Raw genomic sequence first — 20,914 nt, forward strand, 5'->3', positions numbered from 1 at the left:
CGGGGTTTACTTGTTCCTATATTACCTGATTTCTGCTCTTCATCCAGGCCCTGCCATGATTTGCTGGGAAGGGTGTCAACTTCATATTTTTCCACTCTTTCAGGACATCTCCCTAGGGACGCGGGACACAAACAGCCAAGGTCTGATTGTGCCACTGCTCCCAGTGTAGAGAGGGGATAAGGAATGGGACTCGGAACCCCATGCACACCTACAGTACGGAAAGATGGATAATGATTCGTTGTTAATTCGTATAAAAGCAGCTACTGTAATGGACTGTTGGCAGGTTATGACTATGCATGAGATACAATAAGTGGATCTCATTTCAAGTAGAAATGTGCAAAACATTTTAAGATATCCATGAATATGTTGAAAATGGCAAATTTACAAAAATGTCAACATTCACCAAAAAATCTTTACAAGCGTATTCAGTGACTACATTTTAACTAAAAGTCTCCTGGCACATCATATTAACTCCAAATTCTTACAGATAGCAAAAGTAGGGCACGAGTGAGACAGCAGCATGTAATGCCTTTTATAGTGCCACAATTTAAAGGATTTGAGGCAATTTTCGTGAATGCCTGCACAACTTCTGGGAAACTTCTCAAAGTTAGTGGCTTTTCGTGAACTAGTTTGTACCAGTACAGTATGTTGTCATAAAAAAAAAAAATGAGTGAACGTGCCGATTTCACCAAAAAAGGGTTGCAAAGCAAACTAGGACACAAAGGCACATCTAATCTTCAATTATGCACACCTCATTATTTATGAGACTGTAGTGCAGTCTCAGTGGCGTGTGCTGCTGGCAGCTGGAAATGCTTCAATATTGCATTATAGTGATTAACATAAGTAGCCTTGATCTCATTATCCTTTTTTTAAGGACCATTTTGTGTTCCAACATAAATATAGTTCTTACCAGTGGTAAACTTATATGTTGCAACACTATGGAGGGTTATTCATGAAAGTGTGACGGTGCCGATATTGAAACTACAGATGCAGCTACGAGTATTCTAACACTGCTTTGAAAAATCTGGGGCAATCTCCCAGTAATGCTGCAACATTTCTCTGACATTTCTGCAGAAAGACTAATGGCCCATCGGATTAACACAGCAGCGATCCCTGGTCAGTTTCAATGGGACTGCCAGGGACCCCCTCTGTGTTAATCCGATGGGCCATTAGTCTGTCTGCAGAAATGTCATCGTAATGTTGCAGCATTACTGGGGCATTGCCCCAGAATTTCCCAGGCAAGTGTTCGGATACCAGTGGCTGCATCAGTATCACACGGAAACTCCTATTCAATTTAATGGGAGTTTCTGTGCAGTAGGGCCCAATCGGCACAATCAAACTTTAATGACTAACCCCCTGCGTATCAATGTTTAGACATACAGTACTGCAAACGTTTCTTCCATTTACCACATCGGAATGGTAAGAAAGAATTATACTCTGTCAGATATTGCATATTTTTTAATGCAAAGGCATGAATGGCATAAAAAGATGGAGCATTTGATGCATCCCACTGTGTTATAATGTGTGTCTGGTAATAGAGATGTGTGAATATGCCCCAAAACGGTTCACTATAAAAAAAAAAATTAAAAAGGGAAACATATTTTCTGTATATTTTGCCAAAGTATCAACATTTTACATTGCTTGCAAATGAGGAAAACAGTTGCACAAATAGCACATTTCCGCCAAGGATTCAAACACGCTGCTTGGGTTTGAAACGCACGCCTGGTGACCACATGTGTGCATGCCCATGAGAGGAGGAATGGCGCCTGCCTAGCTGTCACGGAGTTGTGGCGTGTCCCGCAATTGTGAAAGGGGTTTACACGCCTCGATCTTCATTTCATCACTAAAGAGATCGTAGTGAGACTCCCAACAGCATGTTTCTTAGCTTCCTTTTAGTCTGTAGATGAAAAAAATGGAGATTGCTTCCGAGGTTCACAGCACCTTCACTCAGCCAGTTGTATGAATATAAAAAAGTTTATTAGTAACCAGCAATGTACAACAGCATGAAAACTCTTACGCGTTTCGTCCAAGCCAGGACTTTTTCAAAGAGTGCTGTTCATGCACAATGTCCCAGTTCATATAGGGAGAGAGCTAGATCAACAGCCAATCATTCCTAAGGTCAGATAAATTATCACTGCTGAAATCAATTAGGTGATTCGCTATACTATAGGACTGTTTATATCACATCGCTCACTACATGAAGGGACATACAGACATGCAAATATTGCATACATTGTTAACAATATTAAAATGACAGCCTAATGCTGTATAAAATTAAAATCAAAATCATACAAAGCATTATGTTCAAATACTGGTATAAATAAAACATTAATAAATTGTATAATAATTAATCAATTAATTCAATCTGAAAGAAAGTGGATAGGAATTATAGCTTACATAATCATAGAAATAAATGAATAATGTAACATAGAATTAATTCTCAAAACTTAATAAATGTTATAATACACAGTGTGGATATTTTGAATTAACATTATATTAATGATTTTTCTATAATGGGTAATGATACCCAAATAGACATAATTTGGACAGTAAGCACACCCTGAACACCTATCATACTGGGCCATCACCCCACCAAGAAGTGCTTTGCTGGTTACTAATAAACTTTTTTATATTCATACAACTGGCTGAGTGAAGGTGCTGTGAACCTCGGAAGCAATCTCCATTTTTTTCATCTGTGACGTCATATCCGGTTGGGGCACGCAGACGCCAGCAAGCAGAATCCCAGCACACAGAGCCTCCAGGATCAAGCTTGCAGCCGCAAACAGGAACGGCTTTCAAGGGACCTCCAGGATCAAGCTTGCAGCCGCAAACAGGAACGGCTTTCAAGGGACCTCCACGCGATACACAGGGGAGACAGGTGAGGATATATTGGTAGCCGGGCCGTGATTTACTTGGGGGCGCCCCCTTGGGAGGTGTCCCCTTGTACCTCTAACCGGTTTTCCAGTACCCCACTCCCCTTGTTAGTATCGGAGATACCCCTATATTGCCTTATTACCTGCATCACCTATATACCGGCGTCAAACCTTCTTTCCTAAACACACTCCATAGTGCCTGGTAGTGGCCTCGATAATTGGGGTTACCCTATTTTTTCCTTTTAGTCTGTATACTGGGCAATGTCATGATTATGTATTATTTTTCCTGTTGCTACTGTATTTTTAGATAATTGGGTACACAGGTAATTAGGTGCCCCGGTACATAGGCTGGTTACATGTGGATTCCTTGTGACCACACCTTCCCTCATGTAAGATTGTTTTATGTTTTTTTTATCTATACATTATTCGATATATGAACTATGCGTAGTTTTGGTATTACACGAAATAAAAATGCTATTATTTTGCAGATTTCCCAAGTGCCCTGTTTTTGTCTTGAAGATTTATGTTTTTTTGTGACATTTTACTGTCCCATGTTGCTCAAATCAAGCATATCAGCCTATATGAGATGCGTGATTCATCTATCCCCATTTTGTTTATGCAATTGATCACATTTTAGGCTGGTTAACACGAGAGAAACCAGTTTTATAACCATGTGGGTCTGTAATTTCTACTATAACTCATATAATAATATAATATCATACAATGCTTTTGAAAACATGACACTTCCTTTTTCATGGCTGTTTAGAGATTACTTTTCATTGTAAGCAATGCCAGTTTCTCCAAATTAGAAGGTAGTTTACAAAGTTAATTTATGTTAATTGTCCCTCTAGGAACAAAACAGAAGAAACCGTGTATTTGACTTTTTGAGACACTTGCTACATTAGTACCTTCTTGATTAATGTCCATTTCATCCTGCATATCTAGTCTATTTTAAAATTAGAGGGAGCTATGTATCACGATACCAAAAGGTACAGTATATCTCGTGCACAGTATTTTATTCTTTATTGTTTGTGATTGCAATAGAAGTAAAAGGTAGAAATCTGATAACCGTGAACCTTTTTAGAATTCCTCCTGTTGCATGCAGTTGATTTTGATATCTGAGCTAATACAATTCCCTTTTCCTCATCAGTGCTAGGCTCTTACAATCCATCTGTGAGGGGGTACACTTAGCCTTTGAGGTTGATTGGAAAAGAACTAGCACTGAGGACAGATTAGTCACAGTCGTGCTGCGGTGTTGCCAACCTGACTCCCTTTCATCATCACCACATTGTGAAACTTGAACGCTAAACACAGAGAATTCTGCTTCACAATAGTTCTGCACATCTAGGGAAAATTGAGGATCTGACATAGTGGGACAGATTTACTAAATGGCGCTAAGCTTTATGGCAGCTCAGGGCTCATTAGTAATCTGATTGCCATTTTGGGGACTGGAAGAATTTTCTTATGAGACATAATTGGCAAATGTTTCACAAGGGCTGTATTTTCTCTCCCACTAATATAACTATAACTACTGCACCGACACACTTTATTCTAGCAAATACCCAGTATGTACCTGGCAGATACCTGGAATGCGCCGCTCCTCACCTCTGACAAGCCCCGTTGCGTTTGCCTTCCCAGCCTGGGTTCATGCCTGGCTGACGGGCGGCTGATCTGTTAAATGATAATGATTAGGATTTAATAGGCTGCAATGCTTCGCGTGTCTACCAGATGGCATAAATTCATGAATTGTAATGCAGTATATATATATATACTGTGCAGTATTGCAGCCAGCGGGAATAACATGCTTCAATCCCTGCCTGGAAAATACCTCAATGCACTCGGGCAGAAAACAGTCACAAACCTCAATACACCCGGGTATACCCGAATTCGTGGGACTAGCCGAGCTCGAATAAAGTGTGTCGCCAGTGTACATGTAACCCTCGCTGCCCGGCTTCTAGGGAGCTTACATGAGGGTGTATTATATGGCTACTCCTCATGGGTGACCTGGACTCAGGGGCTGGATTCAGGCGGCTGGGCGATGAAGTAGCAAGGTTGTAGAATAATGGGCGCCAGGAACTTTTGAAGTACAACTGTCATTTATTTGTGTCCCCACGCACAGGGGGCGCTCATACACACATTAATAACATTGTTCTGTATTTTATAACAGACAGACGTGAATACAGTTCTTCCATCAGCCCCCACTCTTAACACTCCAATGAAGGTACTTTGATTTAGTTGCTCATCCCCCCTTGTTGTTTTGGAATCACTAGCAGTATTGACCCTATTACTCGGGCCCCCTACGGGAATCCTGATGGGTCTTTTCTTACTTGACCCGATACCTTTTGCCAGCTTTGGGAATTGCCACTTCCGCACAGACGGATGAGGAATATTAGCACCGATCCGCGGTTAGAGCTGATCCACAGGCACCCGGGATCCATCTTTCCTGAGGCCCCTATCGCGGGCCGTATTAAATTTTATTACTTATTTTGGATTCCATTCCTTCTTTCAGGGAACCTAACGGGTACTGTCCCTAGCTACAACATAATAAACAGGGGGCCTGGTCTATACTATTACTTTGGAAACATTACTTATCTACAGTACTCTACCAGAGGCTCCTCTCCTCATGTCTTCCTGGAAACTAACCTTACAGAATAGTACCCCTGCGTGACGTCTGGAACCCTATAGCAACCCAGGGTGAAGCCCAGCATTCAATATCCATGTTAGTAACCCTTTAAGAGGGGGTTACATAGCGATTGAGTATCCCACCCACTTAAAGCTGCAGTTCAGTCAATATCCTGCATGTGTGTTTTTTTTTTAATAAATCAGTTCTGTAGTAAGAAAAAATACTTTTAGCATTTTCTGTTTTTAAAAAAACAACTTTGAAAGACCAATTTTCTTGTATTCTATTTTAACAACCATTTACTAAGGCATTGCCCCTTCATGTCCTGTCACAAGCCCTGGCACACCCCTTTGTGAGCCCTGCCCTCCAGCACATGTCAGTGCAGGAGTGCTCATGAATATTCATGAGCTTCCACTGAGTGACAGAAGCAGAGGAAAAACATATCCCATATCTAAAGATCTCACCAAATTTCACCGATCAATACATGGAGAATGAATTGACTGGCAGCTATACAGTTCTTTAGGTAATTAGAGATTGCCCACATGAAACTATTGAATTGAAAAAATAAATTAAAAAAAAAAAAAAAAAAGACTGAACTGCAGCTTTAAAATGTAATAAAGGTTGAACTTTTTGGACATATGTCTACTATCTGCTATGCTACTACATATGTAACATGAAGCAAGGTGTAAAGCCAAATCACCTGACTTTTCTATTTCACATGTTGCCATGTATGCTGTTGCTCTATATCAGGGGGGCGCAAGATTTTTCAGGGGTTGGGGGGGGGCACGGCGGTTGCAGAGGCCCGTGCTTTTCCCCAAGGCATTTAAATTAAATGCCAGGGGACTTCATGAGGCCCCTGCAACTACCCTTAACTTGTCTTCAGCAACGTGACGCCATTTGACACCACAGGGGCACAAGCAGGGAGGGAAGCAGGCAGGGGGGCGCAGCAGGGAAAGATTGTGCACCCCTGCTCTATTCAGTATAACCTTTTCCAGTTATGTAAATTGTAGCAATCACATTAACATAGGCTAGAATAACTAGATACTGTACATTAAAACATACTCAAAATGTTTTTGTTTTTTTCTCACAAAAGGGAGTGAGATAGCCAATATAACTTGTTACCAGCCATTCATTGCACTTTACTGATTATAATTATATAATGTCAGTCGAATTAGAAAATGCTGTTATTGTTTTTGTGTGGTTAAATGCAGCCTAAGAAATAAAGAAGATGCAAGTAAAATTAAATTTGGTTTATGTACAGGTTACAATACTTAATGTTTGCTAGTAGTAAGATCTTATGAAAGATAATATATTTATTGATGGTTGCTAGGTTATCACCCTTGGGCCTTCCTCACACAAGCGTTTCCTACCAATTGTTATGACTGTAATATTACATAACAAGCTAACTGCGATTCTCCCAACTCGGAGAATAAAAACAAGAACTATGTCATACCAGTAAAACCGGGGGAGCCGCCAGGCTGCCCTCCATGAAGCACTCTGCCTAATCCTCTTGCTCCTCCGGGAATGTTTGATGGACCATAATGCCTGTCTCTGTAGTACTTCATTACTCTGATGATCTGCAAAGAAAAACAGTCAACCAGAATACCTTCTTTCGCATCACTTGTTTGACAGTTTGAGCAGCACATTGAGGACTCATTAGTGAGTGAAGGGTAGTGTGGACAGATCTTATATGTGGAAGATAAAGCTTGTGAACCAAAGACAAGTGGAGGGGAAAGCTTGTGTTTTAGTGACACATCTAACTCTTGCTCATTATATTCATTGACTGGTAATAAAAAGGTAGTCAAATCACTCAAAATATTTGAAGGCACAGCCTCTATTATGATGCCATGTATGGAATTTGTATACTGTGGCTATTTAAAATGACGATGATGATATCACTTATACTGTATATCACTTATTATATATTTTAACTCTGGCACCGGAGGCATCAATTAATGTATAAAAGCCAATATTGCCATAACACACCCTCCGGTGCCGGAAGACTCCTTATGGGTCCTTCATTTGAATGGGCTGAAAGGTGTTTTCCAGTGATGGGAGGTGTCTTTATGAAAAAGCACCACTATAAATATGGGCTAAAGTGCACAACAGGCACAGCCAAAATATTGTGTTGATTTTGTATAGTGTTGAATATGTCAGTGATCTTGTGGGTGCTCTAACTACTTGACAATGTTTGTAATTGTGCTGGAGAGCGATATTATTTATTGCGTTATTCACACACACCAGTATAATTGGTTTCCATAGAAAAATGTGATCCCCCTTAATGTAACAGTTTTACTTATTTGCATCCATAACAATTAACATGTTTCCTATTTCTCTGAGCCTACTGAATTAAAGTATATCAGCTTGATCCATGCCTACCTGACCCTTTACCTTCCTGATATTTCTGACTCTGTACTACCAGGTCTGTCTAGCTCTAGCCACTGGAATCTACCTCACTACATAGAGCCCGGAGCGATGGGCCTGACAGCTTGTTCTGGCCTAAAACATGGATTCAGCTGGAGCAAGTATCACCTTCATGGATCTGGTACAGACTACTCGGATTTTACAAAGACAACTTGCTGTCTTACAGTTGCAACCACACAACATGCAAACTGCTAACCCTGCATAACACTCCATCACCCCGATAACTGTTTTTATAGAGCCAAAGATTCCCCTGGCATCATTTTATTTCATGGAAACAACTGCGGCTGAGGGGTTTCCTGAACCAGTTCTGGCTAATATTTCAGTTATATCCACAGATTTACCCGACTGAAAGAATACGAATTGGTCTTAATAGCAGGTTGTATCTCCATTACTGGAACTGGAAAATCTTCAGGACTTTTTGCAAGCCTTGACCATTTTGTTTGATGACCATAATCGAGGCCAGACCGCCAAATACACTCTTCTCTGCCTGCAGTAAGGTAAGTGTAACCCGACAGAAGATGCAGCCGTGTTTCGAAAAGGTTCTTTAGATACCGAGTGGAATTAACCTGTTCAAAGATTTAACTTCATAAAGAGGTCTTCATGAGTACATAAAGGATGAATTGACCAGAGTAGATTCTCCTGCAGATCAGTTATACAGCTATGCTTCAAGATAGATTGGCGCCTCCTGGAACGATGTCAGAAGCGACTAAACCAGGTATGGGATGTCAACCCCTGCAGATTTAGAGATGTTCCTGTAACCACAATTTCCCCAGAAGCTGAGCCATTGCAGATTGAAGGAGGAAGATAGCCCCTCAGCTAGGTGGAAAGAGCTCACAAATCTATACCTTTATTGTGGACTTACACTGCATTATGTTGTTTCTTGCCCGAACAAGCCTACGGTTCCTGGTCACACGGGAAACAGAAAAGCCCAGCTCTACAGTGGGAACTAAAACTGGGCAGTGTAAAGAAGCTCCCTATATGATCTATCCACCTAGCCAATGCCTCTTCAGCTCTTCCGGTTGGTCCCACATGCTCATTCCACTTCAGCTACTAGAGGGTGAGCTGGATCTCTCGCTGCAGGCTATGATTGACTCCAGAGATTCAGAAAACTGTATGGACATCCTGTTTGCTAAAGGCAATAATATTGTAACAGGGTATGTCCCATAATACCTCTCTTTCCCCATAGAATATCTGTTATGTAAGCTCCTAGTAAATTCAGGGCATTAATGGGTTAATCTGTGGGCTATTGACCCCCTTGTGCTCCTCTTTGATGGACAGGAGTGCAGTGATGACTTATGGCCTGTGTGTAGCCTATCAGGGATAGGTGCAGTCCATGCTCCTGCCCCTGCTTCCTGAGGAAGGGGAGTGTCTAAAAGTTATGTTGTCAGTCTTGCTCTGGAGAGGGAAGAAAGAGCATGGGCTGTCAATCTCTCCCATGGCGAGGATGAGCTGGCCCACTTCAGGCTTAGGCCTGGAGACTATCAAGACTCCTTACCCCTACTATTGGGGTAAGCACCATCTAGAAGTCTGGGACTTCAAAAGACCTTGCAGCACTGTAGGAGAAATTGCAGTGGCTGTACACAATGATGCATAATAAAGATCCTTGTTCACTTTTCACCTGCCTGAGTGTCAGTTCCTGGGCAGGGTGGAATACGTGTGCAGTAGTGGGAACTGATCTCCTGAGTACCCTGGAGCCCACTACAGCTGGAGGCACTGAGTACCATGAGAAGAACTGCAATAACCAGAACCCAAAAGCCTGTCCTGTTCACCCTATAACAACGCGGCAGCTCAAGATTTCCTGCTCCAAACAGGTATGCACCATGACACCCCATGTAGCAGTAGAATTTCCCAGAGAAGGGGGGAAACAGGGCTACAATATCACAATCAAACAGAAAAATTGTCCTACACTGGTGGAAGCCATAGCCTGATCCTGTCTGTCATGGGGTGCTGTGGTCAAAGACACTGTTCCGCTGACATTGTCTACTATTCAAGGGCACACAGAAACTTTAACTTTTGACCTCATATGCACGTCACATTTTCAGGTCATTTTATGGATGCCTTGGTTGTCCTCCCATAATTCACAAATTGATTGGAGAACCAGGTCTGTCCTGTTTTTGTCACCTCACTGTTCCCAGTTTTTAACCTTCCAGAACACAGCTCTGCTCTGCAAGAAAGGCTGAATCAAATAAGGGTGTCAAAACTAAAATTGCAAAGAAAAAGCTGTATGTTGCATCTCTAACTTTAGTCCCCCGTGCATATCAGGACTTTTGGGACATCTTTAGTAAAAAGAAGGCATAAGTTTTGCCCCTGCATAGATCATATGACTGTTCTATGGACCTTCTGCCAGAAGCTGGAATTCTTTTTGGGTGCATCTATTCCCGTTCAGAAAGTGAATTAAAGGCGTTACAGGAGTATATTAGAGAAAAGCTTGAGAAAAGATTTATCCTCCATTCAACCTCTTTAGCCAGACTCTTATTTTTTTTGTTGCCAAAACAAATGGAACACTTCGTCCCTGAGTGGACTACCGAACATTAAACCAAGTAACCATAAGAAATCAATATCCTCTACCATTCATTTAGAAAATTTTGGAGCAAGTCAACTCGGCAAAAATCTTCTCTGACCTGGATCTCAGAGGAGCATACAATCTACTGCAGATTCGCTCTGAAGATTAGTGGAAGACCGCTTTCCGAACCAAATGTGGACATTTTGAATACCTGCTGATGCTTTTCGGGCTGTGCAATGCACCTGCTACGTTTCAACATTTTGTGAATGACGCGTTCTGAGATCTATTGGATCAGTTCGTCTCCATCTATGTAGATGATATTCTTACCTTCTCCAATAGCCTGCAGGAACATAGACAGCATGTCCGGACAGTATTAGAATGACTTTGACAGCATAATCTATATGCTAAAGTTGAGGAATGTGAATTTTAAGTTAACACAGTCCAGTTTCTCAGCTTCGTGGCATCAAAAGCAAAGTTAAGGGAGTTCAAGAATGGCCTACTGATGTTAAAGGTATCAAACATTTCATTGGATTTGCACATTTCTATAGACGGTTTATTCGGGGGATTCCTTCCATCGTAGCCCCTATTACTGTCCTGAATCAAAAAGGGATTCCATTTAGCTGGTCAGCCCAAATTCAAAGTTAATTTCAACAGTTAAAAGTGGCTTTTATCTCCTGATTTGCCTTTCATCATTGAAGTTGATGCCATGGAAACTAGACTTGGAGTGATTCTGTCGCAATTCTGTGTTCCGTCTTTTCCCCTAAACTTTCTGAAGTTAACTGTGGTATCGAGAACAAAAATCTTTTAACGAATAAGGCAGCTTTCGAAAAACAGCAACATTTGTTGGAAGGTAGGGTTCATCCAGTGGCGGTTTTAACTGACCATAAAAATCTGGAATACCTTCCTACTGCCATTGGCCTGAATTCAAGACAAGCCAGGTTTGTATTTTACTCACTTCAACTTCATAGTGTTTTTCTGAACTGGTGTCAGAGTTCGAAGGAGAATCCACATGGAGAGTCTGTAATACCGGATCAACAGGGATGCTCGTTGGTAGTCGGAACCAGGAGCCCGGATCTGCGATGCAATATAGGCAAAGAGTTCAGGAGCATTTTTCAAGCTTGGCGTACAATTGAACACATTGTAGACGGCTCAATAACTCCTTCATGTGGCTTTTGTGTAGTTGTGAGTCACTAGAGAAGATGAGAATATCATTAAGATATTCTACAAGGAACTGATCTAAAATGTCTTGAAAGATATAGTTTATAAAATGCTGGAAGGTGTCCAGAGCATTGCAAAAACCAAAGGGCATAATCTGATATTTAAAGTGTCTGAACTGTGTTCGGATGTCCTTTTTCCATTTGTCGCCAGCCGGTATGTGAACTACAGTAAGTTATAGGCCCCATGAAGATCCAATTTAGTGAAGACGTAGGCTTCCTTTAATTGTTCTAGCAGTTCCGGAATTAGCGGAAGTGGGAATCTGTTCTTGATGATAATCTCGTTCAGAGCATGGTAGTCTATACATGGTCACAAGGTTCCCTTTTTTTTTTAGGGACAAAAAATAGGATTGCCCCAGCAGGAGACAGATGGAGTAATTAACCCCTTTGCCAGGTTTTCCTATATGTATTCGGTTTACGAACTGGACAGCAGGTAAATACGACCAAAGGCAATAGTAGCACCAGGTATCAAGTCAATGGGACAGTCTTATTCCCAATGCGGAGGTAGAGTTTCAGTGTCCTTTGGGTCAAATACACCCCAAAAGTAAAAATAGTGGGTAGCAAGGTTGCAACCACCTTATCTTGAATCTAACAATAAATATTCGGTATGGGATCAGGGGTTGTTGAAATGGTCTGTATGGAAAACAATTCTGGGTACAGAGAAAACGAGGGTTCTCACAGTCCAGTCAATAACAAGATTATGCAACCTAAACTACGGCAAAGCAAGAATGATAGGGAAATTAGGAGTCGAGATTACATCCAAATAAATGTACCCTTGGTGATCAAGAGGGGCCAGGAGAAGTGGAATCCTTTGCATCGTAATGGGTCCAGATTTTAATGGAAATCCATCGATCGACTTGACTGGTTCAGCTTGAATCTTCATTAACATTGGAATTTGTTGTTCCTGTAGACAATTTTGATCGAATACATTTCCTGATGTGCCTGAATCAATTATGGCATCTAATTAACAAGGAGACAGACCAGGATGATGTAGAATCATGGATAATCTCAAAAGCAAATGTATCACGGGCTGGTTGACCGGGTATAGCCAGTTTTGGGGAAGAATCATTTTTACTCTATAGATTTCCCCATTCAGCATCGAGCATTTTCATTTCCCGACCTCTGGGCGTAATTAGGATGCTCTACCGTACACTCTCACATAAAAATGTCCAGAACTACCACATTCAGACAAATCGATTCTGACCTGTGTCATCGTCTCTCCTCTGGTGTCAAAGGACCCCTGGTAGATCCAATCTCAGTTGGTTAGGGTGGAGTGTGGCTGTCACGGGAGATGAGGTTATTTACACCTTTTTACCGGGATCATTCATTGAGCAAAACAAGGTAATAAAATAAATTGTAGTTTATTCTGCATAAATTCGCTGACACACAATGATACACAAAATAAACAGACAAAAAGACACACTTACTTTGGGACTGTGGTCAAAAACTAGAGTTTCCTAGGTGCAGGAAACTCTATGGGAGAGCTTTACCCTGACCGGGACTTAGCCCGGAATCTCCTGGAACCCAAATCGACATAAAATTCCATACGCCACCGCTACGTTCTCTTTTGAGAACTTGGTCCCTCCTGACCGCGAGTTAGTCCAAATCTCCTGGAACTCAAATTGGAATAAAATCCCAGCCACATCCGCTACGATCTTTTCTGAGAATTTGGGTGCAAAAGTTGTGACTTAGACTCTGGCAGACAGGCTTTTCAGGCTTGAAATCGAAGCCGGTTGCTCTGCTATTCGTACAGAAGCAACTTTGAAAAGCCCGTCCGCGCTCTTACTACCGGAGAGAGAGAATCTGATTGGCTCATCGATTCCTATAGTATTTTCAGTTTCATTCACAAAACTGAACAGCCAATCGACACGTGGGAACTTTCCTCAGCAGCCAATCAGACCCAAGCCAGCTAGAAAAGCCGGGTCAGCGGGAAATCCGAAATAGCCAAGACACGTGCAAGCCTGCCACCTCTCTCCCTGGCTATCTCAATGCCACCCACTGGGCAGGCTCCACCAGGTCTGGCAGAGCAAGTGGCATCCGGGAGGACTGCCATTGATCTCCGGACCTGGTACTCTTCCTTTCCCCGCTGACCAAATGCTATTCACACCTCTGGACTTCCTCTGGCTGCTTTGAACTCCGATGTCCAGCAGGCTTAAGGGTGCCTATTTCTTAGCTCGGGCAGCCTGTTTGGACATCAGTTCCAAATGTAAAAAGCACATTATATTACATTAAAGTATATTTTAATACACTTCTGAGTCTCTGGGTACAGGGGACAGAAAAGGGAAAATATTGTAGCTTTATTTCTATCTGCCTTATTCCGCACACACTCTCCCTTGGACTCAGTTTGGACTCAGAGTCCCCCCTCAACCATATATACAGTTGGGGCACCCACAAACCCTATACTGTTGTGGGTCACTAGCTGGGGTACCCCCCTTAACATAGGGACTCCCTCAGCTACAGGAATACAGGTTTTATCCCTGTACCTCATTCTCCTTTCTGGGCTGTGCTGATGCAGGGTACCCTGGTGGTGAGTTGTGCTTGCGTTTTCAAGGGGAGGAATTGCCGGGACAATGTGCCTACATGTATACGAGAAATAGGCATGATTCCCGGTGCATTTATGGGGGAACCGAGAACTCCGGACCCCAACCTACTAGGCACATTCTGTCAATGGTTCCTCCTCAAAACCCCCCTTGAAACTCATACCCTAGCAATCCCGGCTGATTGCATGCCCAGAAAGGGAAAAACACAAAAAATACTTTTAATACACAGAGTGATACAATGTTACTGGGTCCAAGAGCTGGCTCTCTGGGACCCTTATACACGGAACAGAAGTAAACAAAACGGGCTTGACCTTTATTAGAGAGCCTGCTTACCCCCTCCCATCACAGTGGCCACCAGGAGAATCTTGCCTAATAACTGCAGGGTGTACAGTCTTTCCCACAGCCTGACGTCGATCTGGAGCACAAGGTCTACCATTGTAGAACAAGTCTCTGGACGGACGACATGAGCCAGTTCTTCTTTGAGATTATCTCTTAGTCTGCGTTGGAAAATCATAGATGGTGCACTATTAGTCCGATCTGACTCAGCATTAAAATTTCGAACTTGAATATATAAGTCGACAAATCATAAGTGCCTTGTCGAAGTTCCAGAAGAGCATATTCTGCTGCCTTGCTAGAAGCTCTGCAGTTGAAAGCTTTCTTAAACTCTGCCTTAATGTCAGTATATGTTTCTAAAAGTGGAGTTTTCTGAGCGTATAGCGGTGCAGCCTATATAAGGGCATCTCCTGTCAGTTTACTGAGAATGAACCCAATTTTAGCTTCATCGACCTGAAAAATGGTTTGACGTAAATGGATTTCGAACTGGTTAAACAAAACTTGAAATTTGTCTGGTTTCCCATCAAAGCGGTCAGGCATGGGTAAAGTCAGAACTGGAACAGCGGGGCAAGTGATCAACTCTACCTGAGTCATCTGTGTTTGGAAGGTGAGGATGGTAGTCTGAAGCATGGCATTTTCCACCCGTAATTATAGATCTCTTGTATGTCAGCCACACCTCTCTAGGTAAATGCAGTCTTTTGTTGTGGCTTCACAAACTTTCAGAGTTTGAGGGACAAGCCACGCAGAGAGTTTGTAATACCAGATCAGTAGGGATGCTTGTTGGTAGCTGGAACCAGGAGTCTGGATCGGTAGTGCGATGTAGGCAGAGAGTTCAGGAAGGAGCAGGCTACGGGGTAGTCAGACGATCCAAGGTTAGGACAGGCAATAAACAGAAGAGTAGTTGATCAAGCCAAAGGTCAGAGCAGGGAGCAAGCAGCAGAGTTGTAAGACAAGTCGGAATCGATACCAGGTTTTAGCAAAGAGACAGTAACAAGTCTGTGAGCTTCCAAGCAGCAGTGAAACAGAGAAGCTGCATCCATGGTAGCAATCTTGTTTTGAAGCATTGGAGGGCAGGACAGGTACCTTTTTATAGGCCATGGAAAGTCAGGTGGTGTAGTAAGTATAGTTGTCTACCAAGGGCCTGTACAGAATGACTGCAGGCTCTTACACCAGGGTCTCGAAATACTAAAGCAGATGCTCTGTTGCGACAAGACGATGGAGAATCAACAGGACTGGTCCCTGTCAGTACTTTCTTACAGCAAATAATTTTTTTGGCAGCCAACAAGATTAATAAGTGCATCCAGGAAGCTACTAATTCTGATCCGTATACACAGTCCTTCTGTTAGGTATTAGTAGATCCTTTTGAGGAGTATCGAGACTGCCTATTTTTTAAGGGGAAGTTAAATATTTCACCTGGTAATATTTGACTGGAACATGACTTTGTGACGGCAGGCCACCCAGCAATGAGCAAAACTCAGGAACTTCTCTCTCACCAATACTGTTGGCCCAAGCTTGGCTTTGAAGTACAAGAGTATTTCCAGTCCTGCAAAATCTGCGCCTGTAATAAGACACCTCGCTCCAAGCAATGTAGCCTCCTACAACCATTACCTATTTCCAAAAGACTGTGGGGTTCCATTTCAATGGATTTTATACTTGAATTGGGGAATCTGGCATTGAGAGCTTCTTGTTATCCAGAAAGAGTCAAAGGTTACCTTAAACTCTAGGTCAATAGCTGTATTAGTCTACACAATCCTAGATCTGTCTTCTCTAGGGAGAGAGTTACAGAGTCATGTTGCACTTCGTATTCATATCCCACCCTCAGAAACCTTGATACATGGGACTATGCTAATGCCATAACACACCTTCAGGCACTGGAAGACACGTTACAGTCCATTCACAATGTTAATGGGCAATAAACTGTCTTCTGATGTTGGTTGGTATCCTATGTAATAACACTGCTTAGTAAATCTGGGCCGTGGTCTTATACTTGTGTTATTTCCCCTAAACCCAGGATGCTCTTACCCTCATTCTAAGGAACCATCTTCTTCTGATTTCTGCCTATTTATGCCACTTTTTCTATCCTGAGGCCTTTCCCTAGGAGCACGTTTGATCAATGAACCAGGACAATCTACTCTGGTCTGATATAACCTACAGCTTTTCACACCTGTGTCTCTTCTACTATATTGATTAGTGAGCTATATGTACACCTCTAGCTCTCCTAGTGACTGATGTGACATTGGTTGGTTCTCCTCTGAATAAGCAAATTAGCAGTACCCAAATCAACTCATGATATAGATACTTGAGAATATCCTAAAATAGAACATTATGAGTAGGCTCCCAAGGTACTATATAGTGTGCATGGATTATGTAGATTGTTAGTAGGCTTTTATTCACACCCTAGGCTACAGGTTCTTCTCTCTGCTCTTACATTACCTCCTTCCTCTAGCATGGCTTTACAATAACGTTTTGAGAATAAAAATGAGATTCAATATTCTTGATATATAATATAATAATATTATATATCTTATATCCGAGAGCGGTAAGTCTTACTACATCAGTATATGTTTTCATTGTGTGCTGTTTTTGACCATAGTCATATCCATAGGGTTAACATCACGTTATTTCAAATAACGTGATGTTATTTAACTCTTCGCGATACTTCCATCCAGAACCTGATATAGGGCTTTTGTTGGAGAGCAAAAAGAGAGAGAACATTCATAGAATAGATACAGTATGTTCAATAAATATTTTTTTATGAACTTTTTTCAATAAGAATGACACAGACACATTAGCCAAAGAAGGTTAAGAGGGCTGTTGATGCGGTGTGTGGGGGAAGGAGATGGTCTAGTGTTCAGAATATTTTATCCCCTTAGCAGCCCCAGTGACCAGTTGGTCATGGGCCACTAAGTACTATGAAGGGGTTAATATATTCCTAACACTAGACTACCTACTGTATCCCCCTTGTCTACAGCCCATGTTTGGCTAATGTGTCTGTAAGTCATACTTATTGAGGGGGAATTGCTAGGTGTGTTGGGATGGGGATATTGGGGGTTATGCCACTGAGAGGATTGATAGGCCCCCAATGGGGGCAGGTGGGTTGAGTGTTAACCCCTTGTTTGCCGTAGCGGTTAGTAAGGCAGGCATTGCCTTACAACCTACTTTGGTATGCAAGGTGGTTAAGTATACAGATGTAACCAATGTTATTTCTCCCATTCCAGCAAAAACCCTCTTTCATGGACGTGGTTGGGAGTAACTCCAAAGTTACTGCAGCGAGAACTTAAATAACACACATTAGCTCCTGGCATTAATCTTAAAGGAGCTTAGTGGATATGGGACGAATATCATTTAGACTCATTAGCATCTCATTAAGAATACCCAGCTGTTAAAAATAACACTACTCATTTAACGGGAATAAATCCTGGTTAATGTTTCGTGAGTTTGAATACGGCGGCAATTAAATTAGGTTAACGTCACAATAGGCTAATGGAGCTTAGTGAATCTATCCCAAAGTGTCCTGTGTGCCTCTCCAGGATTTACTGTATTCCAAAATCTAGCTGTACATCCTGCAAATTAAATGACTGACTCCATTCCTCTATAGAATTGTATATCTGAACATCAATATTTCTAGTAACACGTTTCTTCTAGTAACCCTAGTAATGTTAGTAACACTTACTAGAATGATGCTTCATTAATACTCACAACTAATTTAGTACCTGCACATATTTTATGTGAAGATTTACATTTGAAAACTGTCATCGAATTTGAATCAAAAACAACATAAATATATCAGCCTTGAAACAATTATATGTTAATTAAGATTAGGAGGGATGTCCATTACCTTTAGGAGGGATGTTCAAGAAATGGTTTCATGAGGGATCTGTCCAGGTTAAACTGTAAGAGAAAGACGTGGGATAGCTTTATACCCAGGAACAATGACCAAAGTCTGAAGATGGGCCAGATCACTTTCTCCCTTCCACTAATGAGGTAAATTGACACTTCTCTGTGGAATTCCTAACAGTTAATCTGTAACCATCCATAATTTCCAATTGAAAGTCATGCTGTGAGGAATGAGGACCCACTGCAATACATCTTCCCCCCTGCTACTGCATATATACCTGCGGCTCATCTCCCCTCCTGTGACTATCCTTTCTAATAATTGTGTGTACATTCTAATAACTATATCAATGCTTGCCCCTAGTACCAACAACATATTCTGCTGTCCCATTACGTGACAGCATTATTTGCAAAAACGGAGACCGTGGGTGCTTATGCACATTTGAAACAAAATTTGATTAACACATTTATATACTTAACATTAAATATTGGCATTTCTACAAGTTCAATTTTAGTATAATATTTTTATATGAATATAGAAGATGTTTTTACCGTTTGAACTGTTATTGCATGGTCTTTGCAAAATGATACAAAAAGGGGGGGGCTGCTCTGCTTGATAACAATTGTAGGGGTGCAGTTAGGGATCAACAATGTATGCAAAACAAAAGAAAGAAGTCCCATCAATATTGCACTAAACCTCTATTTTAACCAGAAATATAATCCTTAAAGAGATGGAAATCCATCTCTACTAATGTTAATGATTATACAGACACAAAAGAAATAACAATTAAAACCTAACTAGAGTAGCCTAAACAATAATCTCTTTGCTGGGATTAGGATAAACTCCATATTGCCCTTATATGTCTACAATTCAAGCTCCAAGAAAAATAATAGCATATTCTGAGAGTAACGCAGTTTGGTGTAAGGGGTAATCCATGAATGTTAAAAGGTATATATATATATAACATACACAAAAATGAATACCGCATCAACAACCAAAAAATAAATGCAATGTCTAAACCTTATAATTAACAGTAAAATAACTGAAAAAATAACAGAAAAATTATCTGCTAGGCGGTGCTAGAGGAATGAAATAGATATAGAAACACAGAAAAGGAAACCTCTAAAAAGCACTCAGACAAATTATGCAAAATAATAATAGTAATTTATTAAATCAAAATAAGATGAAAAACAAAAAAAACAGCTAGCTGAAACCCTGCCTGACTGAACAAAATAAATTTAAATAGGACAACCCCAAAAAGAAAAAACCCTTAGACTACCATAAAAAAACAAACCATAATATGATCAAAACCTTAAAACATGTAACCACTATGGGGACAAAGTACCCATAGTGATCCACAACCGGCCGGTCGTATAAAGGAGATAATGAACAAAAAAAGAAACCAATAAAGGAAAATAAATAATAAACCTCTAAAGAAAATAAATAAACAAAAAATGGTAGAATATAACAGGCATACTATGCTAGTGTACGGGGCACTATAATAGGAAGACCTATAAGCATGAAGCTATAAATATAGTACATGACAGCAAAAAACATTATTTGAAAGGTACTTCAGTGACCCAAACACAGATATCAAAGATGACACATAGAGGAGAGAGACCCATATAAATGAAAGCAGTATAATGACTGCAAATGGTAATAGTACATGAGGATACTCAGCTCCTGTATGACTGTGGTGACTGAAAAGTCCTGGATACACGTAGCCACGATCACAAAAAGTTACATCAAGGGGTATTCACAGCAAATAAAGTGTCCAAATAGAGTGCCAGCAGGCAGGGCCAGCAGCATAAAAGTCCCATAAAATGTTTTTTGCTGTCATTTACTATATTTATAGCTTCATGCTTATAGGTCTTCCTATTATAGTGCCCCGTACATTAGCATAGTATGCCTGTTATATTCTACCATTTTTTGTTTATTTATTTTCTTTAGAGGTTTATTATTTATTTTCCTTTATTGGTTTCTTTTTTTGTTCATTATCTCCTTTATACGACCGGCCGGTTGTGGATCACTATGGGTACTTTGTCCCCATAGTGGTTACATGTTTTAAGGTTTTGATCATATTATGGTTTGTTTTTTTATGGTAGTCTAAGGGTTTTTTCTTTTTGGGGTTGTCCTATTGAAATTTATTTTGTTCAGTCAGGCAGGGTTTCAGCTAACTGTTTTTTTGTTTTTCATCTAATTTTGATTTAATAAATTACTATTATTATTTTGCATAATTTGTCTGAGTGCTTTTTAGAGGTTTCCTTTTCGGTGTTTCTGTATATATATATATATATGTATATATATATATACTGTAGTGATTGTAAAAACTCTAGGAGGGTCCCTGTTGTAATTAGGGACTACAAGAATAATACCTGTGCTGAAAATATCCAGCCACTGTCCTAGGAAAAATAAGGTGTAAGTCTTGCAACAGTTATGCAAAGAATATAGTGTAGACTAACATAAGATATAAACGGACTCCCCTAATGTTAGCTCATTTACATGGTCCTGTTGGACGTAACCTTACACACCCACATCTTCTATGAATCATTGAAAACATAGAGTGTGCTAG

General features: G+C 40.9%; 1 protein-coding gene across 1 annotated transcript in view; it reads right to left on the reverse strand.

Annotated features, from left to right (window-relative positions):
• SLC34A1 (solute carrier family 34 member 1) overlaps positions 1–18,426 on the reverse strand; it is a 50,906-nt gene extending 32,480 nt beyond the window's left edge. The window contains exons 1-3 of the mRNA XM_075600859.1: positions 18,346–18,426; positions 6,947–7,070; positions 26–208 (exon numbers count right to left, since the gene is read on the reverse strand). Coding sequence (XP_075456974.1) covers positions 26–208; positions 6,947–7,058 — 295 coding nt within the window. The 5' untranslated portion in view covers positions 7,059–7,070; positions 18,346–18,426. The remainder of the gene's footprint in view (positions 1–25; positions 209–6,946; positions 7,071–18,345) is intronic.
• Positions 18,427–20,914: the final 2,488 nt, after the last annotated feature.

The sequence above is a fragment of the Ascaphus truei genome, chromosome 5, assembly GCF_040206685.1.
Source record: "Ascaphus truei isolate aAscTru1 chromosome 5, aAscTru1.hap1, whole genome shotgun sequence".
NCBI lineage: Eukaryota > Metazoa > Chordata > Amphibia > Anura > Ascaphidae > Ascaphus > Ascaphus truei.